The 26,674-nt window shown below is 51.1% G+C and overlaps 1 protein-coding gene across 3 annotated transcripts in view; it reads left to right on the top strand.

Annotated features, from left to right (window-relative positions):
- Positions 1 to 26,674, top strand: part of G6PD (glucose-6-phosphate dehydrogenase) — a 193,070-nt gene that overhangs the window by 60,654 nt on the left and 105,742 nt on the right. For 2 of the 3 annotated variants that reach the window (XM_086940135.1, XM_086940137.1), the window contains exon 2: positions 14,434 to 14,570. In XM_086940135.1, coding sequence (XP_086796261.1) covers positions 14,434 to 14,570 — 137 coding nt within the window. Of the gene's footprint in view, positions 1 to 10,477; positions 10,613 to 14,433; positions 14,571 to 26,674 lie in introns of those variants that run through there. The other variant, XM_086940136.1, reaches the window with a different exon arrangement.

Below are 26,674 nucleotides of genomic sequence, written 5' to 3'. Positions count from 1 at the left end.
GCTCCGACACTCCGGATGTAATCACCTCGACATAAGGTCCATTCTGATCTTCTGGAACTGAAACAACTCCCTCTCTTTGTCCATGGCTGTCCTAGCAATTAGTACCCTCATTCTCGTTTTCTGCATAGTAATCATCAGCATAGTACTGAGCTGACCTAGAAGACGCATTATTCTGTTGATCAAAGCTGTTCATGGAATTTTGAGGCGGAAAAGAAGTAGCACTCTGGGGGAAATTTCCACGGCCCCTACCCCTAGGAGCCTGTTGAACACCTCTACCTCTTGCACCAGAAACACCATTTAAACGTCGCAATAAAGCTGGACAACTATTCTCGAAATGACCCTCTTCCTTGCAATATGCACACTGATTCGGACCATACAGTAAACGCTGTTGAGAAGACTAATTTCTTTGTGAGTTTCTCGAATACTGCTGTGGTTGCTGATAATCAGGCTGACTAGCTGTGTGAGGCGGATAGGCTTGCTGGAGAAGGACTTTAGTTTTCAAATCTTTTGTCTTTTTGTCTTCCTTATCTAGCTCGTCTTTGCGTCTATTTTTGTAGTACTGGGCTGTGGCTAGAATCTGCGCTGACGTGGAAACAGCCCAAGCACTCTCTGAATCTTTCAGTTTATTGCATAATTCAGGAAGCAAATTATGTACAAATTTGTCTACAAACAATCTTTGGCCACCCTCGGTAGCCATATCCTGACCACTGTGGTCGACGAAAGTCTCTTCAAACCTCGTGGAAAAGTCAGACACATTCATCTCATCTTTCTTCTGCTTGCATGCAGACAACTTGTCCCAATTCACACGCAATTCAGGCATTAAAGTCTTCATATAGGTGATAATTCTACCAGGAAGTTCAGTTACTAAAGGCTCAGGCTTAGAGCCACCAACTTGTCTAGCATCAGCAGTAGTGATATTAGCCCACGTGTCACCTAGTTCTTGATCATGATCTGCATGGCGAATCTTACTCCATAAAGGCTGTGGAACAACATTCCCGAACAACATGTCTACATCTGCTAAATTCATTATACATGAGCTGGCAGTCTGTGATAACTCCTTATACTACCCTGCAGGATTTTTACGGGGATCAGGCAATGTCTGCTTGAGCGCTAAGACTTCAGATCTTTTCCAGGGGACATGTACCCATACACGCTGAAAATGTGGCAAAATAACTGGATTCGCATTTGCGTCACCTTCCCTCCAAACTGGAGGAACCTCTCTCATTGGGTACTGTCGCGCCTTTTTTCCTACATGACATGTCATCCTCATATAGTGATCTAGAGACGTTTCCCTTACTCCTATAAGATAACAATAAATCTATTGCTCGTTCAACATCGGCACCTACAATCATGCCTTCGTAGAACTTGAAACGCATACGGAATAATTCCTTCATTTTGCGTTTTGGATCATTTGTCTCCACATCTTCGCAAACATATACACACATCTCTTCGAATACATATCTCTGAGTGGGTGCGTCCCACTGACTGAAGACTTCCATAACCGACTGAACATCATACTTTACAGTATCAGTAACTCATTTGCGTGCTAACTCATTCAGCACTTCTCTTTCCTGATAATAAGGCAGTTGACTACGCAACTGTCTACGTCCTGTTTTGGGGGTCATCTTAGGCGACCCAAAGAAAGGTGAGAACAGACCAGTGACAGTACTTGCCACTCTCTGTCGAACAGAAGGAGAAGCAGGTTGAAAGGCAGAAACGTCAGAAGAGCCAGGCTGATGGAAAACAGAAGTTGAAGCAGTGGCAGAAGAAGTTGAGGCAGTGGCAGAAGTAGTATCAGGATAAACAGTTGGAGCGGTAGGCAAAGTCGTAGTAAAAGTAGATGGAGTATGTAGCAAAGGCGGCGGCCCTTGAGAGGGCTGCACCGGAGAAGTAGGAACCAGCTGAAGAGGAGCTGGTGCTTGTGCGAGAACTGCATTTCGTGCGCTGGGGCGCGGTATAACAAAGCGCTTCGGGGGTGCAGTAGCATTTAGTGCATATGGAGGTGGTGAACTCAGTAAATGGGACATTAACGGATCCTTCTCTGATGTCTCTTTTGAATCTTGTCCTTCATGGGGCAACATTGGGTAGCATTTATCTACTGCTAACTTCTTGCTTCTGAGCATTTGTTCACTCTCTTGCTCTTCCTCATTGTCCCTGTATGCAATGGCAGCTTGTACCATTGACATACCTCTTTTATTTTTCTTTGCTAATTTCATTTCTTTCTGTTTGGCTTCTTTGCGCCATAAGCGAAAAGAGTCGAACATCGCCGGCCGGGCTTTCTTCTTAAACAGTTTGACCTCGAGGTTATCTAAAATTTCTGCGTCACAGCTACCATATTGGGGCCATTTAAAAACACCATCCTTTCTGGTGTATTTTATCCATACCTCATTATGTGATAGGGCCTACTCCATGCTTTATATAGAGTTCATATGTTGGAGTTCCAATCGGAGGAACCGGACACGAATCCTCTAATCGGGAGTTCTTACTACAACCAAGAAAAAACAAGTTTCCAAGTCTGCCAAGACCAGGCATCTTTGCTCACTAGTCTAGCTTCAAACTTCAAAGGATTATCGAATACGATATTTTCGTGAATACACGAATCCCTTGGTTTTGGCGCTTGCAAGTTCCAAACAAGGTGTATCTCAAGGATACCAAAAACTAAGAATCAAACTAAGGACTGGGAGACGCTCCACTTATACTTAACTGAAGTATTGATGATCAATGACGTCACTAGAAGACTCGTCTATCGTTTCGCTCTACCAAGGATCACTGGGTCCAAAACAGGGCGATAGTCAGGGCAGCAGTCCTTCGTAGCCGTCGGGACGCGGGGAACCTCGCAGCAAAGACCTTCGGAACCATGTCGACATACAGGGGTCGCTGAAGTGGCTGGCCGTCCTCTGGAATTTTCACACGAAGCTCCTCACGAACATCTGGCTTGGACCGATACCCCTAGATACCGCCCCGAGTTGGCCGCCAACTGAGGTGCCGGGTTTTTAGGAACCCGGTGGTGCCAGGGGATAACACCCGAAGGCCTCTGTGTTCTCCCTGTTCCGGACCACAGAAACACGGAGTCTTCTAGGTGAAGTCAGAGATCGAGTTTTATTGGCTGCAACCAAGTAACAAGCGTCCTAGAAGTACAACAGCACGGGATGTAAGTTCTCAGGAGACTGTTCGTTTTTACAGAACTAGCCTTCTCCTTCTATACAAAATATTACACTTCAGGCAAGAATTCTTTGTTTTATGATGCAACCATATACATATTTGTTCAACAAAAGAAAAAGCAAAGTCATGACGGTAAACCCATATTTTAGATGTCCAGTTTGTGATAGATGACCCAGCCCGGCCCAGAACTACCATCAGATATCGATGAAACCCCAATAAAATCGGGCACCTCCTCATCGTAAAACTGGCTATAAACAAGATACAGGGACAAGTGTATGTGTGTGGATAACATGGTTTGTATGTAGTGAATGGTTTATGGCATGTTGTGCCTTGATGCTATCTTACTCGGCCACTGGGCGAGGGACTGTCCGAACTGGTTTGGCTGGAGGCAGTGGAGTCAGCTCGGCCAGGTCATTGGGAAGTCAGCTAAGGTGGACGTGTCCTTTCAGATCAAACTCGGCCTTAATCAATTGACTATATGAGGGCAAGCCACAAGATGGATGCCGTTCGCAAAATGGAGTCCGAGGGTTTGGAACGGAAATCACGATTTAAAGGTGATAGCATCACTCAATCATGACGCAAATGCATGGGGATAATGTCCTAATCATTACCGGTCTGCCAATACCAAATTCGTCATGGTACGATGATATTTTGTGACACAAGTGTTGGGCCTCGGTACCATATTATAGCAGGGTCCAGAATTTTCAGAACCACAGCCCGAGCACAGAGCCTGACAAGAACCGGACTTCCAGACATCCAATAGCCCGATCCACAGTCCCAGCAAAGCTGAGACCCGTGGAGGCGACGAGAGATGTGGGACCCGCCATCTTGAAAAGTCTGCGACCTGCTAACTGCAGCACTCGAGGCCTCCTCGAAACTGTGCATTGGGGATTGAGAAGCCCCAGCCCCGAGCAGCATCTGCACCAAAGATCAACCCTGCACACTCCACGAGTTCTGCGTGGGGCCCCTTTGCCTTTTCCTGCTCGACGCGTCTGCCCGGTCACTTGCCTGTTGGCTAGTGGCCATCTTGGCGACGATCCTTAGAATTTACACCGCTGGTCTGGTTGCTCCAGACTGGCCCTTGCTTTTCTCAAAAGAAGCAGCCCCTCAGACCTTGCTGGTCTGAGTAAGAAGCCAACTTCGTATCCTGCGTGGGTTGCCTTTGCCAAGGCTTGTTGACTCCAATCCTGAAGCCGACACCGCCGACAGCGAGAGCCTTCGTGGGACAGTCTGTGCTTGACTCCTGGTCGTCGTCGACGCCTCCTGGTCCACGTGGTAGCAGAGACAAGCTTCCCATCAGCACCGGATTGCTTCGTGACATCGCCTGGTTCCTTCCTGGTCACTGGCTAATGACCCAGACTCTGTCCCCTCTGCTTTCAGATCCTCTTCATCTTCGATCCACCCTTGGATTCACCCGGACACTTCGCTCCTGGTCGCCTGCAGCATCTTTCTTCCAGCCTCCATAGGATTCGACGACGAAACCCGACACACTTTGACACCTATGCACCTGCTTCCTGTGGGTGAGGTAACGCGAGTACTTCGGTGCTCCTGTGGGTATCAACTATCTAGGTTTCAAATACCTTTCACCGAGTCCAGTCAGAAGTGCCCTAAAAGAACTAGTTTGTAACTTTTACGTTCCCATTCATTCTCTATGGTAACCTGCGTTTGTGATTAGACACTGCACACACCTCCCGTGGGTCTCCTGCTTCCTAACTCTTGGTAGCTCAGCGTAGCCCCAGTGATGCCCTATGCCTATTCACTTTCCGTGTGGTGGTCCTTATACCACTATTTTAGTATATGGTTTAGCGTGCCCCTAGGGCCCTACTGTATTTTGTGCAACTTAATGTATTTGAATTGAATACCTTGTATTGTGCTTGTGCCTCTGACCTCATAAAGAGTTCAAAGGGTTTGTCTAGTAATAAATAACATATATATTTTATATATATATCCTGTGTGGTGTCATTTCACTTGGTATTAAGGGGGTTACATATGGTAAAACAGCTGGCTTCACATGCCCTCTTGAGTTTAGCCTACGACTGATTTGTCCATGCTACCTCAAGGATAGCTGGTTTATAAGGTTGACTTTACAACCATCACCATAAGCGTTGTTTGGACTGGTGCAAGGTGCTCACTAGAAAAGTGAACATCATGTACCAGGCCAACTTCTCACATGGGAACCATGTACTGATGTTGGGTCCTCCTGGTCACAGTACTGCATCCTGCAATAATTAATACTTCAACTCATCCCCAGGACCAGGTTGAGGTCCGCCATATTTATTCCCAAGCAACAGGGCCCGATCAGACACACAAAAAACACAGATGCAAAGCTTAGCCTGCTGCCGTGGCTATTCTCTTGCTCAAACTTTCTCAAATCCACGATTCACTCACTGAAATTCCGGCACGCAGGACGGTATAACACTGTACAGGCACAAGAAAAGACTGCAGAAAGTCATTCGCCTAATGCCGCGCTTTTGCTTCAGATGTTAAAAGCTAAAGCGTGGCCTGCCGCCATTGCTACAAAAGTAAATGAGTGGAAAACTGATGCAGCGTCCGCCCTCCTTTCTTTTTCTATTTATTGACTTTCACATGATCTGTACTGTAGTTGAAAGCTTGCCTTGATTATGCCACTGCGGGAATATTGAGTGTCTGCTAACCAGACTGTTTACTGCTCATGTTTCATGGAGCATGCAAGCAACTGGTTTACACATGATACACCTAGTTCGAATGTGCCAGCCTGCCATGTAATTCACTCAATGACATTCTGTTGCCTGTAATTCTTTGAAAGGAAATGGCAGCCAGTACTACGTGTCACAAAGTCAACCAGCCCTGAAGAAGACCTTCCCCGAAATACATCGCAGGCCCACACTTGAAGGTCGAAACGCGTTGACGTAGATGTACACGGGGCCAACAGCAACTACCATCTGGGCCATCTTGTGCACTCAAGTTGTGCAGTACGAGAGATGGAATCTAGGAGCTCATCCTGGCTTTAACTCGCGCTCTGACTTCATTCTCTTTTTTTTTTTTTTAGATTTTTATTGAGCAAACTTTACATTTACAGCAGTACATAGTAATTAACATACATAGTATCATCATTCTAGTATAGTGGGGGTTTTTAATTTCCCCCAAATTATAAAGGAACGCAAAAGGCTGTACATAATAAGATAAATACTCTTAGCAGTACGAAATTGTCTTTGTATTGTATTGTATGTGACAGGTGTAGTAATATATAAATAATAAAACAGAACACAGTTTTGGAATAGATATTGAACATGCCCTATACCCCCTTTTTTATTCCCCCTTTCCAAAATCAGGCCCTTTGCTGATTATACCAACTGGCTATAGGATCCCAGATCATTTCCCCTTTAGCTCTGGATTTTTTCCCTCTAGTTTTATATATTGCTATTTCTAGCTTGTATGTAGCAAGTAGTCTATTCATCCAGCCCTGGAATGTGGGTGCCTCTGTATCCTTCCATCGCGCTGCTAGCATAATCCTGTATATAGCTGTGCATAAATAAATTATATACATTTCTGAATTACTAAGTTCTACAGAACTATCATACCCTAATACAACCAAGGTAGCTGATATTTTGATCTCCCGGCCAAAGATTTCAGCCCAGAATTTACATATACTCTCTTTTAGTTGTTCGAGTTTCGGGAATTCGTAGAACATATGTATTAAATCTGCAGGACCGAGCGCGCATCTAGGACATTTATCGTGACTAGCCTTACCCCATGAAAACAATTTAGCTGGTGTATAATATAGGTTACAAACCGTCTTATAAATTTGAGCTTTTAGATTACTTGCAAGTATGACTTTAGAGGATAATTGTAGCACCATATCTATATCCACATTGGGATTATTAAGTTTGTTAGCCCAACTTTCCTCTATTTTCGCCAGGTCATCTGGGTGATTGTTTATAAGAATCCCATAAATATCACTAATTCTGAACGTTATTTTTTGCATCAGGTCTAATAATGTTAACGACTGTAAGCTTAAACTTGTGGTGTGTTGTCTGATTGATGTAAAAATTTGAATGAATTTAAAGTAGTCTGTGGGGTAAATCTGGTATTTAAGACTTAACTCGTTGAAAGTGATTCTGCCATCTGAATTTAAGAAGTCGCCAATGGTAACTATGCCTAGATTTTCCCATCGCTTAGTAACATTATCATTTAGATATTGCGGTATTCTAGAGCTACGCCATAAAGGTGTGTATTTGGTATATTTAGGGATTGATAGTATTCTAGTAGTTTTATTCCATATTTTGAATGCGTCTGTCACTATTTTAAATTTAATTTTTTTATAGTATGATGGCTCAATTTGTCTTAGCAGCAATCCGCGCGCAGTATCTCCTAGTGTAAGTTCATAGATAGAGGGAATGACCTGAGGAGATCTTATTCGATCTGGAATTTTAGAGGTGGTTAAGAAGGACATCTGCTGCAGAATGGCCGCCCACATGTAGTAGGTTAAGTTTGGAACTGCTAATCCGCCTCGGGATGTAGGTGATACTAATTTAGTTATAGCCCGTCTTGTCTTCCCATAATTCCAAATAAATGATGTTATTACTTGGTCTATCTTCTTTATATAGGTATTATCAATAAGGAAGGGAATTGCACGAAATAGGTATAGTTTGGTAAAGATTGTCATTTTGATATAGTTAGTTCTGCCAATTATGGATAAATGAAGGTTATTAACTCTAACAAGATCTTTTTTTATTTTTGTAATTACAGGGTCGTAGTTAAGTGTAATCATTTCGTTAGTATTTGGTGAGATGTTAACACCTAAATATTTTGCATTTCCAACTCTATATTGACTTATATATGGCGTGTTATCGGTGCAGACAACCATCGTTTTATCTGCACCGATAACACGCTCTGACTTCATTCTCAACAGAGTAGCATTTCGCACTACATCTAAGAGGACTGAAGTGGTAAAAGTCCCAAAGACCATACATCACAGGACACTAATTTGGCATCTGCACCCGGTCTGTTGCACGTCGGCAAACCACATTTTTAACTGTAATCAAGATATAGTGTTTGTTTTGTTGCAAATAAATTGTTTCCTTGCTTAAGTCGCCACATGTATTTATGAAATATTGTCATGTAAGTTGTGTTTTGTTTTCGTTTAAGTTTTGTCCCATGTCATTACATTTGCAAATGTACAGCAAGCTCTTCCTAAAAAAATGGTGTAAAAAGAAGCAAAGAAAAAAATGCTAAGATTTAAGAAAAAAGATTTGTGATTCATTGCAGAATAAAATGCTCAAAGAAAACCAGTATATTTGAAAACAACAAGGGGACCCAATTAAGTCGAAAAGGGACCTGTGTTACAAGTGTTACTGGCACTGGCATAATATCTATGTCCTGATAATGATCTGTGTATCATGATAACGGATCGAAACGCCGTTGACTTCTCATAACATCTTATACAAGCTCAAAAACGAATGTGTACTACTAATGTAAAGGTGTTTGTTATGTTCTGAGGTGCCAGGACATTGTGCAATTACTGGTACTTCAAGCCTACAAGCCCTTTTGTTCCAGTTTTGTCACTGTCTGTTGCACATGTGTGAAGTAGGGTGCAGGTTTGTGCCCCACTTTGTGAAGTGTTGTGTAACATTTCTTCTATTTAACCACAAGTAAATACTAGAACTCTGTCCGGCTGGACAAGTCCGAACAATATAGCTACGACTGAGTCTATATTTATTCATTTCGTAATTTTCCCTAAAGGGACCACTGTTTGAATAGCAAAGAAAACCAGTAACACAGGAATCATGTTGAGAGGGTCTTCCCTGGGAGAAAGATTGCAAACAGGTCAAACTAAGGATTATTGTAGGAACACGTGGGCTCCCTGCGTCAATCTGACTTGGATCCGTGGTCTGGGAGGCATTTCTTTAATGTAGATTGTTCTACTTGGCTGCCAAAACATGGAACTCACTCCCCGCCTACCTTCGCCTCACCCAGAATCACCTAGCGTTCAGAAAGCAGCTTAAAACGTGGATATTTGACAAATAATCCTCCTCCCCTTCCTAAGCGCCTTGAAACCCTCTGGGTATGTAGTGCGCTATACAAATTTTATGACTTGACTTGACTTGACATGTATTGATTCCTCCTCCACAGTCTGCAAATGATCACTCCCCATTTTAGGGGAGCCCCCCTGAGGTCACACAGCTCTGCTGCAGAGGCGCTGGGATGCCAGGCCCTCACCTGAGGTCACACAGCTCTGCTGGAGAGGCGCTGGGAACCACAGCCCTCACCTGAGGTCACACAGCCTGCTAGAGAGGCGCTGGGATCCACAGCCCTCACATGAGGTCACACAGCCTGCTGGAGAGGCGCTGGGATGCCAGGCTCTCACCTGAGGTCACGCAGCTCTGCTGTGGAGGCGCTGGGATCCACAGCCCTCACATGAGGTCACACAGCTCTGCTGGAGAGGCGCTGGGATGCCAGGCCCTCACCTGAGGTCACACAGCTCTGCTGAAGAGGCGCTGGGATGCCAGGCCCTCACCTGAGGTCACACAGCTCTGCTGTAGATGCGCTGGGATGGCAGGCCCTCACCTGAGGTCACACAGCTCTGCTGTGGAGGCACTGGGATCCACAGCCCTCACCTGAGGTCACATAGCTCTGCTGGAGAGGCGCTGGGATGCCAGGCCCTCACCTGAGGTCACACAGCTCTGCTGTAGATGCGCTGGGATGGCAGGCCCTCACCTGAGGTCACACAGCTCTGCTGTGGAGGCACTGGGATCCACAGCCCTCACCTGAGGTCACATAGCTCTGCTGGAGAGGCGCTGGGATGCCAGGCCCTCACCTGAGGTCACACAGCTCTGCTGCGGAGGCGCTGGGATGCCAGGCCCTCACCTGAGGTCACACAGCTCTGCTGGAGAGGCGCTGGGATCCACAGCCCTCACATGAGGTCACACAGCCTGCTGGAGAGGCGCTGGGATGGCAGGCCCTCGCCTGAGGTCACACAGTGATGCTGGAGAGGCGCTGGGATCCACAGCCCTCACATGAGGTCACACAGCCTGCTGGAGAGGCGCTGGGATGCCAGGCCCTCGCCTGAGGTCACACAGTGATGCTGGAGAGGCGCTGGGATGCCAGGCCCTCACCTGAGGTCACACAGCCTGCTAGAGAGGCGCTGGGATCCACAGCCCTCACCTGAGGTCACACAGCTCTGCTGCAGAGGCGCTGGGATCCACAGCCCTCACTCACAGCGATGCTCAGTAGAGGCTGATACCAGGGCAGTCCCCTCCCACCCCTGCTGCTGAGTCTGGGTGACTGTGCATAGAGGCCCCTCCCTCCCTCGGTCTGTGACTCAACCCTCGCTCTTCCCCGGTATAAAGCCTCCGCTGCCTCTGAGGTGTGTCTGTGCAGCAACTGCGGAGCCTGAAACCTGTGGGCACCTGAAGCCGCCGCTCCAGAACGACCGCGACATCGGACTGAGTGAGGGCACTCCGACTTCCAGGTGGGCATGTCTCTCCTCGGCTCTGGGCTTCCCTGGCCCTCACTAACACTCCTGCGCTCCCCCGTGCCTCACGGGCAGTCTCTTGTGCACTCCCCGAGCCTCAGCTGCGCCTCACTGAAACTCGTGTCTGTGCTTCTTTGGCACACGCCTATGCCCCCTGTGCCTCGCCCTCACTTGCACTCTCATGCGCTCCCTCTGCCTCCCTGCGGTCTCCTGTGCCACCCTGTGCCTCGCCCTCACTTGCACTCTCATGCGCTCCCTCTGCCTCCCTGCGGTCTCCTGTGCCACCCCGTGCCTCGCCCTCACTTGCACTCTCATGCGCTCCCCTCTGCCTCCCTGGCGATCTCGTGTGCTGCCCCTTGCCTCACTTGCACTCTTGTGCACACTGACACTCATGTCTCTGTGCTTCTTTGGCACACTCCAATGCCCCCCTGTGCCTCACTGACACTCATGCGCTCCCTGTGCCTCCCTGGCGGTCTCCTGTGCCCCCTGTGCCTCGCCCTCCCTTGCGCTCCCTGTGCCTCCCTGGCGGTCTCCTGTGCCACCCCGTGCCTCACCGGCACTCTTGTGCACTCCCTGAGCTTCCCCGGTGCACACTGACACTCACGTTGCTGTGCTCCTATGACCCCCTGTGCCTCACTGGCACTCTCACGCATTCTCTCAGAGTCACTCGCACTCTTGTGCACCTTGTGTTCCTCACTGGCACGGTCTTGCGCCCGTGTTCTTTGCTGGCACTCTGGTGTGCCCTCCAAGTGCTGTCTGTGCGCCCTCACCCCCCCCCCCTCCTTGCCACTTAAACTCCCGTGATCGTCTCCTGTGTCCTCTGTGCACATCTTCTCTTCATCACAGCGGTCTATGCTTCCCTGTGCACATGAGCCCCCGTCTGTGCCCCCGTGTGTGCCTAGAGGCCGCTCTGGTGCCCCCTGTACCCCGTGAGGTGGGCAACCGCTGAAGGCCCGAGCCCACCTCCTGTGGCCTCCCCCTGCCCCCCACCCTGACCCCAGCGCCTAGAAAAGGCTGAGATCCATCTAGCGCCGGAGTTGCACAATGTGAAAGCAGGAAGCGCGGCTCCCTGCGCAACCGTGTGACCCTGGGCAAATGTTGCATTTCCCCATCCTTCCTTCCTCGTTGCTTCACGCGGTCCTTGTGAAACCTGTGGACCCAGGAGTCGTGCCAGCCCAGCTCTGCCCCCTCTGCTGCCTCTAGGAGGGCGGGCAGTGGCCCTCGAGCTGTCCTCTTCAGACTCCCCCCTCCCCCCCCCCCCGGTGGAAATCAATCCTTGGGGCGCTCCTCAAAGCTGTCCCCAGAAACCGATTGAACTAGAAATGTTGAATTCTGTCTGGGTCTCTGAGAGCCTGCAGGGCAGGATGTAGAGGCGGTCACTGCAGGACTAACAGACACCGGTCGGATACCTCCAGCCATGAGAGAGGCGGTCACTGCAGGACTAACAGACACCGGTCGGATACCTCCAGCCATGAGAGAGGCGGTCACTGCAGGACTAACAGACACCGGTCGGATACCTCCAGCCATGAGAGAGGCGGTCACTGCAGGACTAACAGACACCGGTCGGATACCTCCAGCCATGAGAGAGGCGGTCACTGCAGGACTAACAGACACCGGTCAGACACCTCCAGCCATGAGAGAGAGGCGGTCACTGCAGGACTGACAGACACCGGTCAGACCGGCTCACTGACGCGTCCGCAGTGACCATCAGAGACGATGGGGAGGGGGGGGGGGGGTTTAAAGCATGTCTGGCGCCCCCTCCTTATCCACACCGTCTCCCATTGGAGCATTGTTTTGGTGTTTACTTGTTTTTGTATTATTCTGAGATTGATATTTCAGGTTCAAAACAGAGACATTGCAAAGGCCAGATGTCCCCTGCTTCCAGTGGGGTCCGCTGCTTCCAGTGATGACTCTGTGGGGGTCCCCTGCTTCCAGTGGGGTCCGCTGTTTCCAGTGATGACTCGGGGGGGGGGGGGGGGTCCCCTGCTTCCAGTGATGACTGGGGGGGGGGGTCCCCTGCTTCCAGTAATGACTCCGTGGGGGGTCCCCTGCTGCCAGTAATGACTCAGTGGGGTCCCCTGCTTCCAGTAATGACTCAGTGGGGGTCCCCTGCTTCCAATAATGACTCAGTGGGGGTCCCCTGCTTCCAATAATGACTCAGTGGGGGTCCCCTGCTTCCAGTAATGACTGTGTGGTCCCCTGCTTCCAATAATGACTCAGTGGGGGTCCCCTGCTGCCAGTAATGACTCAGTGGGGGTCCCCTGCTTCCAGTGATGACTCAGTGGGGTCCCCTGCTTCCAGTAATGACTGTGTGGTCCCCTGCTTCCAATAATGACTCAGTGGGGGTCCCCTGCTTCCAGTGATGACTCAGTGGGGGCCCCGACATCCAGTAATGACTCAGTAGGGGGTCCCCTGCTTCCAGTGATGACTCACTGGGGTCCCCTGCTTCCAGTGATGACTCACTGGGGTCCCCTGCTTCCAGTGATGACTCAGTGGGGGTCCCCTGCTTCCAGTGATGACTCACTGGGGTCCCCTGCTTCCAGTGATGACTCAGTGGGGGTCCCCTGCTTCCAGTAATGACTTTTGGGGGGGGGGGGGGTCCGCTGCTTCCAGTAATGATTCAGTGGGGGTCCCCTGCTTCCAGTGATGACTCAGTGGGGGCCCCGGCATCCAGTAATGACTCAGTAGGGGGTCCCCTGCTTCCAGTGATGACTCACTGGGGTCCCCTGCTTCCAGTGATGACTCACTGGGGTCCCCTGCTTCCAGTGATGACTCAGTGGGGGTCCCCTGCTTCCAGTGATGACTCAGTGGGGGTCCCCTGCTTCCAGTGATGACTCGGGGGGGGGGGGGGTCCCCTGCTTCCAGTGATGACTCAGTGGGGTCCCCTGCTTCCAGTAATGACTGTGTGGTCCCCTGCTTCCAGTAATGACTGTGTGGTCCCCTGCTTCCAATAATGACTCAGTGGGGGTCCCCTGCTGCCAGTAATGACTCAGTGGGGGTCCCCTGCTTCCAGTGATGACTCAGTGGGGTCCCCTGCTTCCAGTAATGACTGTGTGGTCCCCTGCTTCCAATAATGACTCAGTGGGGGTCCCCTGCTTCCAGTGATGACTCAGTGGGGGTCCCCTGCTTCCAGTAATGACTTTTGGGGGGGGGGGGGGGGTCCGCTGCTTCCAGTAATGATTCAGTGGGGGTCCCCTGCTTCCAGTGATGACTCAGTGGGGGCCCGACATCCAGTAATGACTCAGTAGGGGGTCCCCTGCTTCCAGTGATGACTCACTGGGGTCCCCTGCTTCCAGTGATGACTCAGTGGGGGTCCCCTGCTTCCAGTGATGACTCGGGGGGGGGGGGGGTCCCCTGCTTCCAGTGATGACTGGGGGGGGGGTCCCCTGCTTCCAGTAATGACTCAGTGGGGGGTCCCCTGCTGCCAGTAATGACTCAGTGGGGTCCCCTGCTTCCAGTAATGACTGTGTGGTCCCCTGCTTCCAATAATGACTCAGTGGGGGTCCCCTGCTTCCAGTAATGACTGTGTGGTCCCCTGCTTCCAATAATGACTCAGTGGGGGTCCCCTGCTTCCAGTGATGACTCAGTGGGGTCCCCTGCTTCCAGTAATGACTGTGTGGTCCTTCTGGCTCGGCCCTTGGCTCGGCTCTGGGTCGGCTCTCCCAGTTCATTCGTTGGCTCGTCCGCCTATATACATGGCCCAGGGCGCACAGTTTCAAGCCGGAAGCCTGGCAAGGTGCCCCTAGCCTCACCCCTCCCCAGGGATTGTGCCCACTCTCCTGGGGTGAATGCTAACCCTGTCCCTCTCTGCCCCACAGGTGCCACCATGAGCCACAGCAGCGAGCAGGTGAACCTGAGCCGGCAGGAGGTGTGCGGGATCCTGCGGGAGGAGCTACTCCACGACGAGGTCTTCCGCCAGGCCTACACCCATGTCTTCATCGTGGTGGGCGCGTCGGTGAGTGTGGGCTGCAGTCTGTGCCAGTCTCTGCCACCTCTGTGTCCAAGGAAGGTGCTGTGACCAGTATGAGGTCTGAGAGACGTGAGGGGGGCCTTGGGATACATGAGAGGGGCCATGAGAGACATGAGGGGGGACATGAAGGGGGGCCAAGAGAGACATGAGGGGGGGCCATGAGAGACATGAGGGGGGGCCATGAGAGACATGAGGGGGGGCCATGAGAGACATGAGGGGGGTCATGAGAGACATGAGGGGGGCCATGAGAGACATGAGGGGGGCCATGAGAGACATGGGGGGGGCCATGAGAGACATGAGGGGGGGCCATGAGAGACATGAGGGGGGGCCATGAGAGACATGAGGGGGGCCATGAGAGACATGAGGGGGGCCATGAGACATGAGGGGGGCCATGAGAGACATGAGGGGGGCCATGAGAGACATGAGGGGGGCCATGAGAGACATGAGGGGGGCCATGAGAGACATGAGGGGGGCCATGAGAGACATGAGGGGGGGCCATGAGAGACATGAGGGGGGGCCATGAGAGACATGAGGGGGCCATGAGAGACATGAGGGGGGCCATGAGAGACATGAGGGGGGCCATGAGAGACATGAGGGGGGCCATGAGAGACATGAGGGGGGCCTTGAGAGACATGAGGGGGGCATGAGAGACATGAGGGGGGGGCATGAGAGACATGAGGGGAGGCCATGAGAGATATGAGGGGGGGCCATGAGAGATATGAGGGGGGGGCATGAGAGACATGAGGGGGGGCATGAGAGACATGAGGGGGAGGCATGAGAGACATGAGGGGGGGCCATGAGAGACATGAGGGGGGGGCATGAGAGACATGAGGGGATGCCATGAGAGACATGAGGGGGGCCATGAGAGACATGAGGGGGGCCATGAGAGACATGAGGGGGGCCATGAGACATGAGGGGGGGCATGAGAGACATGAGGGGGGCCATGAGAGACATGAGACATGAGGGGGGCCTTGAGAGACATGAGGGGGGCCTTGAGAGACATGAGGGGGGGCTTGGTCCAGAGAGACATGAAGGGGGCTTTGGTCTGAGAGACATGAAGGGAGCTTTGGTCTGAGAGACATGAGGGGGGCCTTGGTTGGGGGCCTTGGTCTGAGAGACATGAGGGGGGCCTTGGTCTGAGAGACATGAGGGGGGCCTTGGTCTAAGAGACATGAGGGGGGCCTTGGTCGGGGGCCTTGGTCTGAGACATGAGGGGGGGCCTTGGTCTGAGAGACATGAGGGGGGCTATGGTCTGAGAGACATGAGGGGGGGGCCTTGGTCTGAGAGACAAGAAGGGGGCCATGAGAGACATGAGGGGGGCCATGAGAGACATGAGGGGGGCCATGAGAGACATGAGGGGGGGCCATGAGAGACATGAGGGGGGCCATGAGAGACATGAGGGGGGCCATGAGAGACATGAGGGGGGGCCTTGAGAGACATGAGGGGGGCCTTGAGAGACATGAGGGGGGCCTTGAGAGACATGAGGGGGGGCCATGAGACATGAGGGGGGGCCATGAGACATGAGGGGGGCCATAAGACATGAGGGGGGGCCTTGAGAGACATGAGGGGGGCCTTGAGAGACATGAGGGGGGCCTTGAGAGACATGAGGGGGGCCTTGAGAGACATGAGGGGGGGGCATGAGACATGAGGGGGGCCATAAGACATGAGGGGGGGGCATGAGAGACATGAGGGGGGGCCATGAGAGACATGAGGGGGGGGGGGGCCATGAGAGACATGAGGGGGGGCCATGAGAGACATGAGGGGGGCATGAGAGACATGAGGGGGGCCATGAGAGACATGAGGGGGGCCATGAGAGACATGAGGGGGGCCATGAGAGACATGAGACATGAGGGGGGCCTTGAGAGACATGAGGGGGGCCTTGAGAGACATGAGGGGGGCATGAGAGACATGAGGGGGGGCATGAGAGACATGAGGGGAGGCCATGAGAGACATGAGGGGGGGCCATGAGAGACATGAGGGGGGGGCATGAGAGACATGAGGGGGGGGGCATGAGAGACATGAGGGGGAGGCATGAGAGACATGAGGGGGAGGCATGAGAGACATGAGGGGGGGCCATGAGAGACATGAGGGGGGGGCATGAGAGACATGAGGGGATGCCATGAGAGACATGAGGGGGGCCAGGGGGGCCATGAGAGACATGAGGGGGGCCAGGGGGGCCATGAGAGACATGAGGGGGGCCATGAGACATGAGGGGGGGCATGAGAGACATGAGGGGGGCCATGAGAGACATGAGACATGAGGGGGGCCTTGAGAGACATGAGGGGGGCCTTGAGAGACATGAGGGGGGGGCTTGGTCCAGAGAGACATGAAGGGGGCTTTGGTCTGAGAGACATGAAGGGGGCTTTGGTCTGAGAGACATGAGGGGGGCCTTGGTTGGGGGGCCTTGGTCTGAGAGACATGAGGGGGGCCTTGGTCTGAGAGACATGAGGGGGGCCTTGGTCTAAGAGACATGAGGGGGGCCTTGGTCGGGGGCCTTGGTCTGAGACATGAGGGGGGGCCTTGGTCTGAGAGACATGAGGGGGGCCATGGTCTGAGAGACATGAGGGGGGGCCTTGGTCTGAGAGACAAGAAGGGGGCCTTGGTCTGAGAGACATGTGGGGGGCCTTGGTCTGGGGCCTTGGTCTGAGAGCCATGAGTGGGGGGGCATGGTTTGAGACAGGAGGTGGTGCCTTGGTCTGAGAGACATGAGGGGTGCCTTGAGAGACATGGGGGGGGGGCTTGGTCTGAGAGACATGAGGGGGGGGGCTTGGTCTGAGAGACATGAGGGGGTGCCTTGGTCTGAGAGACATGAGGGGGGTGCCTTGGTCTGAGAGACATGAGGGAGGCATTGGTCTGAGAGACATGGGGGGGGGGCCTTGGTCGGGGGCCTTGGTCTGAGAGACATGAGGGGGGGGGAACTTGGTCTGAGAGACATGAGGGGGGCCTTGGTCTGAGAGACATGAGGGGGGCCTTGGTCTGAGAGACATGAGGGGGGCCTTGGTCTGAGAGACATGAGGGGGGCCTTGGTTGGGGGCCTTGGTCTGAGAGACATGAGGGGGGCCTTGGTCTGAGAGACATGAGTGGGGCCTTGGTCGGGGGCCTTGGTCTGAGACATGAGGGGGGCCTTGGTCTGAGAGACATGAAGGGGGCCTTGGTCTGAGAGACATGGGGGTGGGCCTTGGTCGGGGCCTTGGTCTGAGAGACATGGGGGGGGCCTTGGTCTGAGAGACATGGGGGGGGGGGCTTGGTCGGGGGCCTTGGTCTGAGACATGAGGGGGGGCCTTGGTCTGAGAGACATACACACTGCACACCACCGACCCCCTCCAAGGCATCGCCAAAACACTACCCACAGAGGATCAGAGCACATACACACACTACAAACCACCGACCCCTCCAAGGTGCCGCGTGCTCCCCATCTCGAACATGCGCCTCAGCTCTCCGCATAGAGGTGTGAAGCGCTAAGAAAGCGCTACAACACAACATGGAGCAACAGGGTGAAAGCTGCAGCTTGTCTTATTGTTTCTCTCTGTTCTCTGAGAGTCCATTCTAAACATTGATCAGTCATGTGGAGGATTGTGTGGTCAGACTCAACTGCGAGATGCTGCAGCGAGGACAGCCTCCTGCAGACCCTAGGAAGCCCAGACTCATTTCTCGGTAAACCTCAGCCAGAGTTGGGTCAGCGCAGTCGTACCGTCATACCCTTTGCTGCCTGTGCTCTGTGTCATAGCTCATCCTCTCCCTCACCAAGGACCCCACCACCACCAGACTTAGCTTCCAGGAGGGAATGCAGAACATTGCATCCTGGATGTGCAAACATCTGCCTGAAGCTCATGTTGGAGAAGACAGAAGTCCTCGTCCTCAGAACCACCCCATCAGCATGGAACACCTGGTGGCCCACCGCCCTCTGCACCCCTCCGACCTCCACGTACCACGCCTGAAACCTCGGGATCATACTCTACTCCTCCTTCTCCATGAACCGACTGGCCAACGCCGTCTCTTCCAGCTGCTTCAAAACGCTCTGCATCCTCTATAAGACTTTCAAATGGAACCCCCCCCACACCCCCAAGTCAAGGAAGAGTCACCTACGCACCCATACCCAGCTGACTCGACTGCGGTAATGCCCTCTATGCCGGCATCAACAAGTCTCTACTCCGCAAGCTCCAGACAATACAGAACTCCGCTGCCAGACTCCTCCTCGGCATACCCGACACAAACACATCAGCCAACACCTACGCAAGCCCTACTGGCTCCCTGTCAGGAAGAGAATCACCTTCAAGATACTCGCCCATGCCTACAAATGCCTCCACAACACCAGACCCCAAAATCTCAACAAGAGAATCACCTTCCATGTCCCCAAAAGAAACCTCTGATCTGCCAACCTCGCCCTCGACGAAACACCATGCATTAGCAGAGCCAGAACAGGCGGAAGAGCCTTCTCCTGCATCGTGGCCAAGACCTGGAACGAGCTCCCGATTGACATCAGACGCGGCCCCTCCCTGAACGCCTTCAGGAAGGCTCTCAAGACCTGGCTATTCGGCTGTGGACTAACCCCTCCACCCTTCCCCCAGCGCCTTGAGACCCTCACGGATGAGTAGCGCGTTTACAACTCCATCCTTGATTGATTGAATGATATATGTGGATGCTCAATGGACGTGTGCAGCACTATAGGCAGGTAAAGGGACGTCAAAGCCGAGCCCATCTACGGCCATCCTGACTGACCCGGACATCCTGCCCTCTCCATTATGACACTGCGGTCTGCTAGCACTAAATATAGCCTCTGGGGTGATTCACAGTAAGGTATGGAATAATCAATGGGCATTAGGCAGCAATGCAGATGAGACACCGTATTTAGTTAAAAACAACCCCCATGTACCTACTTGTTAGAATTGGTATTTCTGGTTGGCTGGGGTCTGCACCTCAGCCAGGCTGAACCCCCCACTCTAGTCAGAATAAGGGAGTTAAACACCTAAGACAACCCCTGCTCACCCCCTTGGTAGCTTGGCAGAGCAGACAGGCTTATCCCAGAGGCAATGTGTAAAGCGTTTGCGCAACACACACACACCAGTTACACACTAGGCACACCACAAAAGAGACTCCACACAAGGTTATATAAAAATATCCCATATATTGTATATAAAACGATGAACACAGTTACATGAACCACAAGTCACTTTGCCAACTAGGCAATTATCATAAACATCACAGTTCATGCAATAAAGTGAATACGGGTTCGAGGCATATGAGCTGCGGATTACACACTGTGCATAGATCGCCACGTAGTGTTGGGCCTGGATGCTTGCACTTGTTTTTGTCCTGAAAAGTTCTTTGGAAGTCACAAGGTAGGTGACTCCTCCTTTGGATCACATTGCGCATGATAATCGCTCCATCCTCGGATTGTTTTGTTCCGCCACCGGGCTCTCATTTGTTTCCTGCGCTCCAAGTTGGAAATAGGGGTGGGCGGAAATTGCATAATCTCATTGCACAAATCTCTGCGAAATGGTAAAACATCTTCGCGAACACGCAGAAATTCTGAGAACACGCGGAATTGCTCGTTCACGATGCTTTTTTACTGTTCGCAATCGCTGTTTGCGTGCTCGGGGGAAATATTTCGCTAACACGCATTTTGAGAACGCGAACAAGCAAATATTTTGCGAAGTCACGGAACGCAGAATTTTGAGCAATTTCGCGTTCTCCGCGGAACGCAAAATTGCCCAAATTCCACGAGTGTAACGGAATTTACTGCCCAGGCCTAGTTGGAACCGATTTTCCTTTGGCGCGCAATCGTCACTTACTCCGACGGTATTGTTTCGAACGAGTTTCCAATCAACGCTACTCCAACTCCGAATTCTTCGATTCCGCTCGTCGACAAGGCCTCATCTTCCAGCTTATGGAAAGGACGCCATTTAAAAGATGTCCTCAATGTGGGTCTAAGTTTCCCCACACCGATCTCCATGAGGTGTGCAACTTTTACCTCTCACCGGAGCACGAGGCCAGAGACTGTTCGGCGTGTGCCTCTTTCTGTTCCAAGAAAACAATTTGGGACCGACTAACTCAAAGAACAACGGCTCGCTCGACCGCTTCCATCCCGGACGACATTTTCGAAGAGGCTGTCGACGTCCCAGAGCAACTGCAAGAACATGGCGTCGACAGCAACTCCGAGGCCGACGATTCAGAAGTAGAGGACATCACTCCGGCGCAGAGGGTCGAAAGTAAGAACGGCGACCCCAACCCTTCCTCGACACCTTCCAAAAAGGCTTCCGTCACACCCTCTCCTTCGGGCCCGGGTGCACAGAGAGAGACTGCTTCCCATGCGCCGCCTTCGAGCTCAGCAAAGAAGCCTTTGGGCATCTCGGGCTCGAGTCAGCCTACCCCCGGTGCCGGAGCACACCTACTGGCACCGAAAAAGAAGCCATCTTCTTCCTCCACGCCAGCTGCTTCCACATCTAAGCACTCAGCGCCAAAGACTGGCACTGGCTCCTCGGCACTTAAACCACACTCAGAGCCGAGCAAGAAATTGCCACTCAAAGCACTCGACTCCCACACTTCGGAGCCGAAAAATCCCTCGGACCCGAAAAAGCCCTCTGAACCAAAAAAAAGCTTCAGAGCCGGGAAAGCCCTCTGAACTGAAAAAACCTTCTGAACCGTAAAAGACAATTGTTCCATCAAGCAAAGACATTGCCAAGGAACATGTTTCAAAGCCAAGAGATGCTCAAAGTTCGGTGCCCAAAAAACATTCGGCACCCAAGGATCTACCCTCTACAGAGGCCCTATTCCGTCCAGACCCTACGCAAAAGACTCTATTTAAAGATCCTAAGACTGGTCTACTGACTCCTACATCTAAGAAAAGACCACTAGACGCACCGGCTCCTCATCCTAAGAAGGACATTTCAACATCTCCTCTAAGGATACCTTCTCCTCCTCCTACTCCTGCTCCTCCATCTAACATTCCCTCACCACAACCTCCCCTACCACATCACTCCCCTATACCATCTCCTACTCCGTTACCAGATGATGATGGGGACACTTCTAATGACACAGGGGATGGCGCAGACAGTGAGCCACCAGATAATTCTACTACACCTGGCTCACCTGACCCTTGGAATGACTATAGCACCCCAGATGTACCACAAGAAGACGTATATCCCTCCAGGCCTTCCCCACCAGAAGACACTATGGGGTTTAACCCACTTGTACATAGGGCTGCCCAATATCATGGGGTTGACCTACATACTGACCCAGTGCAGGAAGACTTCCTTCTGGATACCTCTGACAATACACAAAGGTCCACCTCAACTTTATCTATGCTTAAAGGTGTTATTAAGCACGCATCAGAAGTCTTCAAAGATCCGGTTAGGGCTCAAATCATCAACCCCCGAATCGAAAAGAAGTATAAAGCTGCCCCTTCTGATCCAGCATACATTAAAGGCCCTGCACCATTAGAAACCCTTGTAGTCTCCAACGCAGGCAAGAGAGCAAATTCACAAACGTCATGCAAAGTCACGCATTGTAGGCAACCCTCCCAGCTGTGTCTCCTGCCTCTCTTAAGGCTGAGAAAGGAAGGCCAGGAAAGCAGGAAGAGACTGGTGTAGGTCTTATGACAACCCTGCACTGGCATCTTTTAAATCACAGTTTAGAAGCTACTGAAAGTGTAGTTGTCCAGCTAAATGTTCCTCCCTTTGAACCCTAATGAACACCTCTTACTCCGCAGGCACCCTCTTTAAAGTGCTTGGAGAGCGTGTAACCCAGCTTTCTCTTCTACCACAATCATTCCTACCCAGAAACCAGGTTATAAATGGTCTTCCTACTTCATTAATATGTATCAAACAATCTATGAAAGTTTCAAAAGTGACTCATCTTATATAAAGCTTGAACGTATCCCAGTGACAGAGAAGATAGGATTCATGAAGGGGCGGCTTCTACGACAGACAAGAAAGCTCTAAAGTTAGCCTGATCCGATCTCCTCAGGAGGACAACCTGGTCCAAGTACTGGAGTCTGTCACGTCAGGAACTCCTGGTGATGTTTGCCCTACCAGAATTGTACATGACACGGCAGAAATAGTGACGCTTGCTGTCGCAGTCATCCAGCACCATTGTTTGTGTCTGGGCTGTTCCGGTAAAATGGAGAGAGTTGTTAAACTGCTGCTGAAAAAATAAAAGCAATTGCGACCCTGTGTTGGAGACCAGTGACAGGCCAGTATCTCTCCGGTCTGTCTCAAATGTAGGCAATAAGAATCTTGCGAAGTGGCTTTCAAATCTATTATATAACAAATTAATCTACTGGCGGTAGCTCCAAATGGCTTTCGACCTCAGGTGGGCACCGAAAGTGTTCTGTGACCATCGTAAATGAGGTACGGTGGAGTCTAGACAGTGGATATCGACAAATTTCATCCTCCTCGAGCTCTCCGCAGTATTTTTTGATAGTCGCATTATGATCACCCATCTGGCAGAGACGGGCCTGTCATGGTCCGCCTTTGCACAATTCTCTTCGATCTTGACCAGTAGAAGTGACTTATCAATAATGCCTTTAGGTTCAAGGTAACTCTGTTGAAATCAGTCCCCCCCCCCCCCCCCACCCCCAGAGCTCCTCTTTGCTCTGGTTTTGTGTAACCTTTGTGTTCAGCCGTTGATTCTTCGGACCCCTTGCTTTCGCGATGGACCTTACAGCATCTGTGAACGACGCTTCGCTTGTTGGCTTCAAGTTTCAAGTTTCAAGTTTATTTTATTATGATAAAGGAACTCTTTATGAGGTCCACATAAAAGCAAAGATATACATACAAAAACAAGAAGCACATAAGATGTCGTTTAACAATAATAAAAAATTAACATCTTAATACAGGTCCAAAAAACATTTAAAGAAACTGTACAGTTTAAAACAAAACATTTCATTAGGTGGGTTAATCAAGGCCGCCTGAAATGAAGAAGCTGATAGAATGTTGAGTTGTAGGCAAATTGGTCTTAACCATCTACGCCTGAAAGGCATCAGGGCAGGACAAACAAAAATAACATGATCTAAGTCCTGGTCATACATTTGACAAAGATCACAGAGTGCCGAATGGCCATACCATCTGGCACAAAGAACTTTCAACGGAAGCAGATTTTGTCTTATTAAGTACACTAAGCGTCTAACGCCATGAGAGATGTTCCAGTACATATAAGGTTGAGTCAGTACATATAAGGTTGAGCTTTCCGCAAAATACAGGACTCAATAACAGGAGTACAACCTTTTTTCAACAGTCGGGAATCTCTGTCCTGACTAAACCCCAGTTCCCATGTGGCAGACTTCAAGATGGTTTTTAATTGATAAGAGGATAAAGAAAATAAAATCTCTTTATCCAATTTCAATTGTGCCACGGCAAATCTAAAAAATTTTATAATCAAGGAATAGTCATTAAAGTTTCCCAGTAATTCATTTTTTATAAGATGTCTTAAGGTGTTAGACTCACTTTTTGCTATACCTACTACCCAACGTATAATACTGGCCAAACCTTGAACCCAGCTACTACGTATACCAAGTTCCTGTCTCAGGGAAGCCGTCGAATTTGCTGTACTAACAGACAGTAAACTACGCAAAATTTTCCCTTCCACTGAGTTTAAAAAACTCCACTTTTTTAGATCAATTAACTCTATTCCGTATGACTTGTTGGCTTCAGCTGTCCTACTGGAGAGGTTCTGCAGTTTCTTAAGCCCTGCTGCTGTCCAAACCAGTCTGGACCAGGGTCAGCGGACTCGATAATTCTCTCGCCTCGGTGCCCACTCTGATCAGCGATCACACTCGGCAACTCTGGGCATTAGCTTGCCTCATCTTCACTAACGGCCCCACCAGACCGCCGGGGTTGCCTGGTCTCACCCTGGAGATACCCATTAAGGGACCATCTCTCAGGGAAGCCAGGAAGGGTTTCGCAGCGGTCGAAGCGCCTTGGGACCCTACGGGTAAGTAGTGCGCTATATAAATGCCAATACATACATACATACAGGAGTAACAATTTGTTTCAATTGAATAGAGACAAATTTAAATATTTGGCCCTGGCTCCTTATGAAACATCAGTTTCAGGGCTATAAACTGGTTTGCCAACAAATTCGATCAGTGTGATAAGAAACCTAGGCCTTAAACAGACATGTTTCTGTAGATACCAATTAATGCTGTGGTGTCGTTGTCCTGTTTCTTTAGAAGTAAACTCCTTAGGAGAAGTCTCCACGTCATCCCATCGTTGCGTCGGGCTGTGGTGGTCGCTTCAGCCATCCTTTCCACGACCACGGTCAGTGCCAAGTGCCTGCCTTAACCCGTGTTGTCAGGCTTCACTGATGCGGGATCTCTGACAATCGAGCACATCACTGAAGCCAGGAATAACTTCACTGCCTTCTAGTTAAGCTTCCAGTTAGGTAAGTACTTTTTAAGGCTTTATGCCTGCCCTGAAAGCAAAAAGCTATTCTGGTGTCCGCCCTCTCATGACAAACGTCACCAAATGTAGTCCTTGGTGGATTTTGGGATCTCCCTTGGAGTCTGAGCAGTTGTTCCCACTTCAAGAAATCCTAAGAGGAAAGTCTTTTCCTTCGAAGGCTTGGAGCCATCTCCCAAGTGACCTCAAACCAATCGGGATTACAGAGTCTTTGGCAAGAAATTAAAACCTATCTTTTTGTCGAAATACAAAGACAATTATGACCTACCTGTTAAGATCACTTCCGGGTAGTCTATGACACAATGCTGTTATTTTGCTCCTTCTTTTCCTTTATCTCTTATAGCGCCAAGATGCCTCTGTGGTGTAGGGTTGTGCTTAATAAGTATTTTATTTACTTAGTCATTCATACTCTTATTTAAAATCCTCTCGTGTCAGCCTGGTGGACTATCTGACAGTCGGATCTGCCCCATCACACCCCCTCTTCTTTACTTCTCCTGCCTTATTTCCGTGCCTTTCCTATCTTGTCGTGACTCCTTCCTCACTTCCTCCATCATTTGCTTCCCCTCTTCCTCCTGTCCTCTTTTACCTCACTCTTTACTCCTTGCTCCCTCTCCCCTTTCTCTGTGTCCTGCTTCTTGCCTCTCTTGTCTCTCCCTCTCCTTTCCTCTCACTATGCCACGCTTCGCTCCCTCCCTCCCCTGTGCCTCTCACCTGATCCTGTCTCCTGTCAGGGGTTCTAGCTGTGATCTGCAGGGACTGGTCATGGTCCCCATGGCTCCCAGTGCACTGATTCCCTTCCTTGTATCTCTCACCCCCCCCCCATGCTCCCATGGCCGCCAGTGCACTTATTCCCTTCCTTGTATCTCTCACCCCCCCATGCTCCCATTGCCGCCAGTGCACTTATTCCCTTCCTTGTATCTCTCACCCCTCCCCATGCTTCCCATGGCTACCAGTGCACTTATTCCCTTCCGTGTATCTCTCACCCCCACGTGCTTCCCCTGGCTGCCAGTGCACAGATTCCCTTCCTTGTATCTCTCACCCCCCCATGCTTCCCATGGCCGCCAGTGCACAGATTCCCTTCCTTATATCTCTCGCCCCTATGCTTCCCATGGCTGCCAGTGCACAGATTCCCTTCCTTGTATCTCTCACCCCCATGCTTCCCATGGCCGCCAGTGCACAGATTTCCTTCCTGGTATCTCTCACCACCACGTGCTTCCCCTGGCTGCCAGTGCACTGATTCCCTTCCTTGTATCTCTCACCCCCCATGCTTCCCATGGCCGCCATTGCACAGATTCCCTTCCTTGTATCGCTCACCCCCCCATGCTTCCCATGGCCGCCAGTGCACAGATTCCCTTCCTGGTATCTCTCACCACCACGTGCTTCCCCTGGCTGCCAGTGCACTGATTCCCTTCCTTGTATCTCTCACCCCCCATACTTCCCATGGCCGCCAGTGCACAGATTCCCTTCCTTGTATCTCTCACCCCTATGCTTCCCAGGGCCGCCAGTGCACAGATTCCCTTCCTTGTATCTCTCACCCCCATGCTTCCCATGGCCGCCAGTGCACAGATTCCCTTCCTTGTATCTCTCACCACCACGTGCTTCCCCTGGCTGCCAGTGCACTGATTCCCTTCCTTGTATCTCTCACCCCCCATACTTCCCATGGCCGCCAGTGCACAGATTCCCTTCCTTGTA

This window comes from Lissotriton vulgaris, chromosome 10 (genome assembly GCF_964263255.1).
Source record: "Lissotriton vulgaris chromosome 10, aLisVul1.2, whole genome shotgun sequence".
Taxonomy (NCBI): Eukaryota; Metazoa; Chordata; class Amphibia; order Caudata; family Salamandridae; genus Lissotriton; species Lissotriton vulgaris.
The sequence above is the reverse complement of the archived record's forward strand: the minus strand, read 5'-3'. Positions and strand labels throughout refer to the sequence as shown.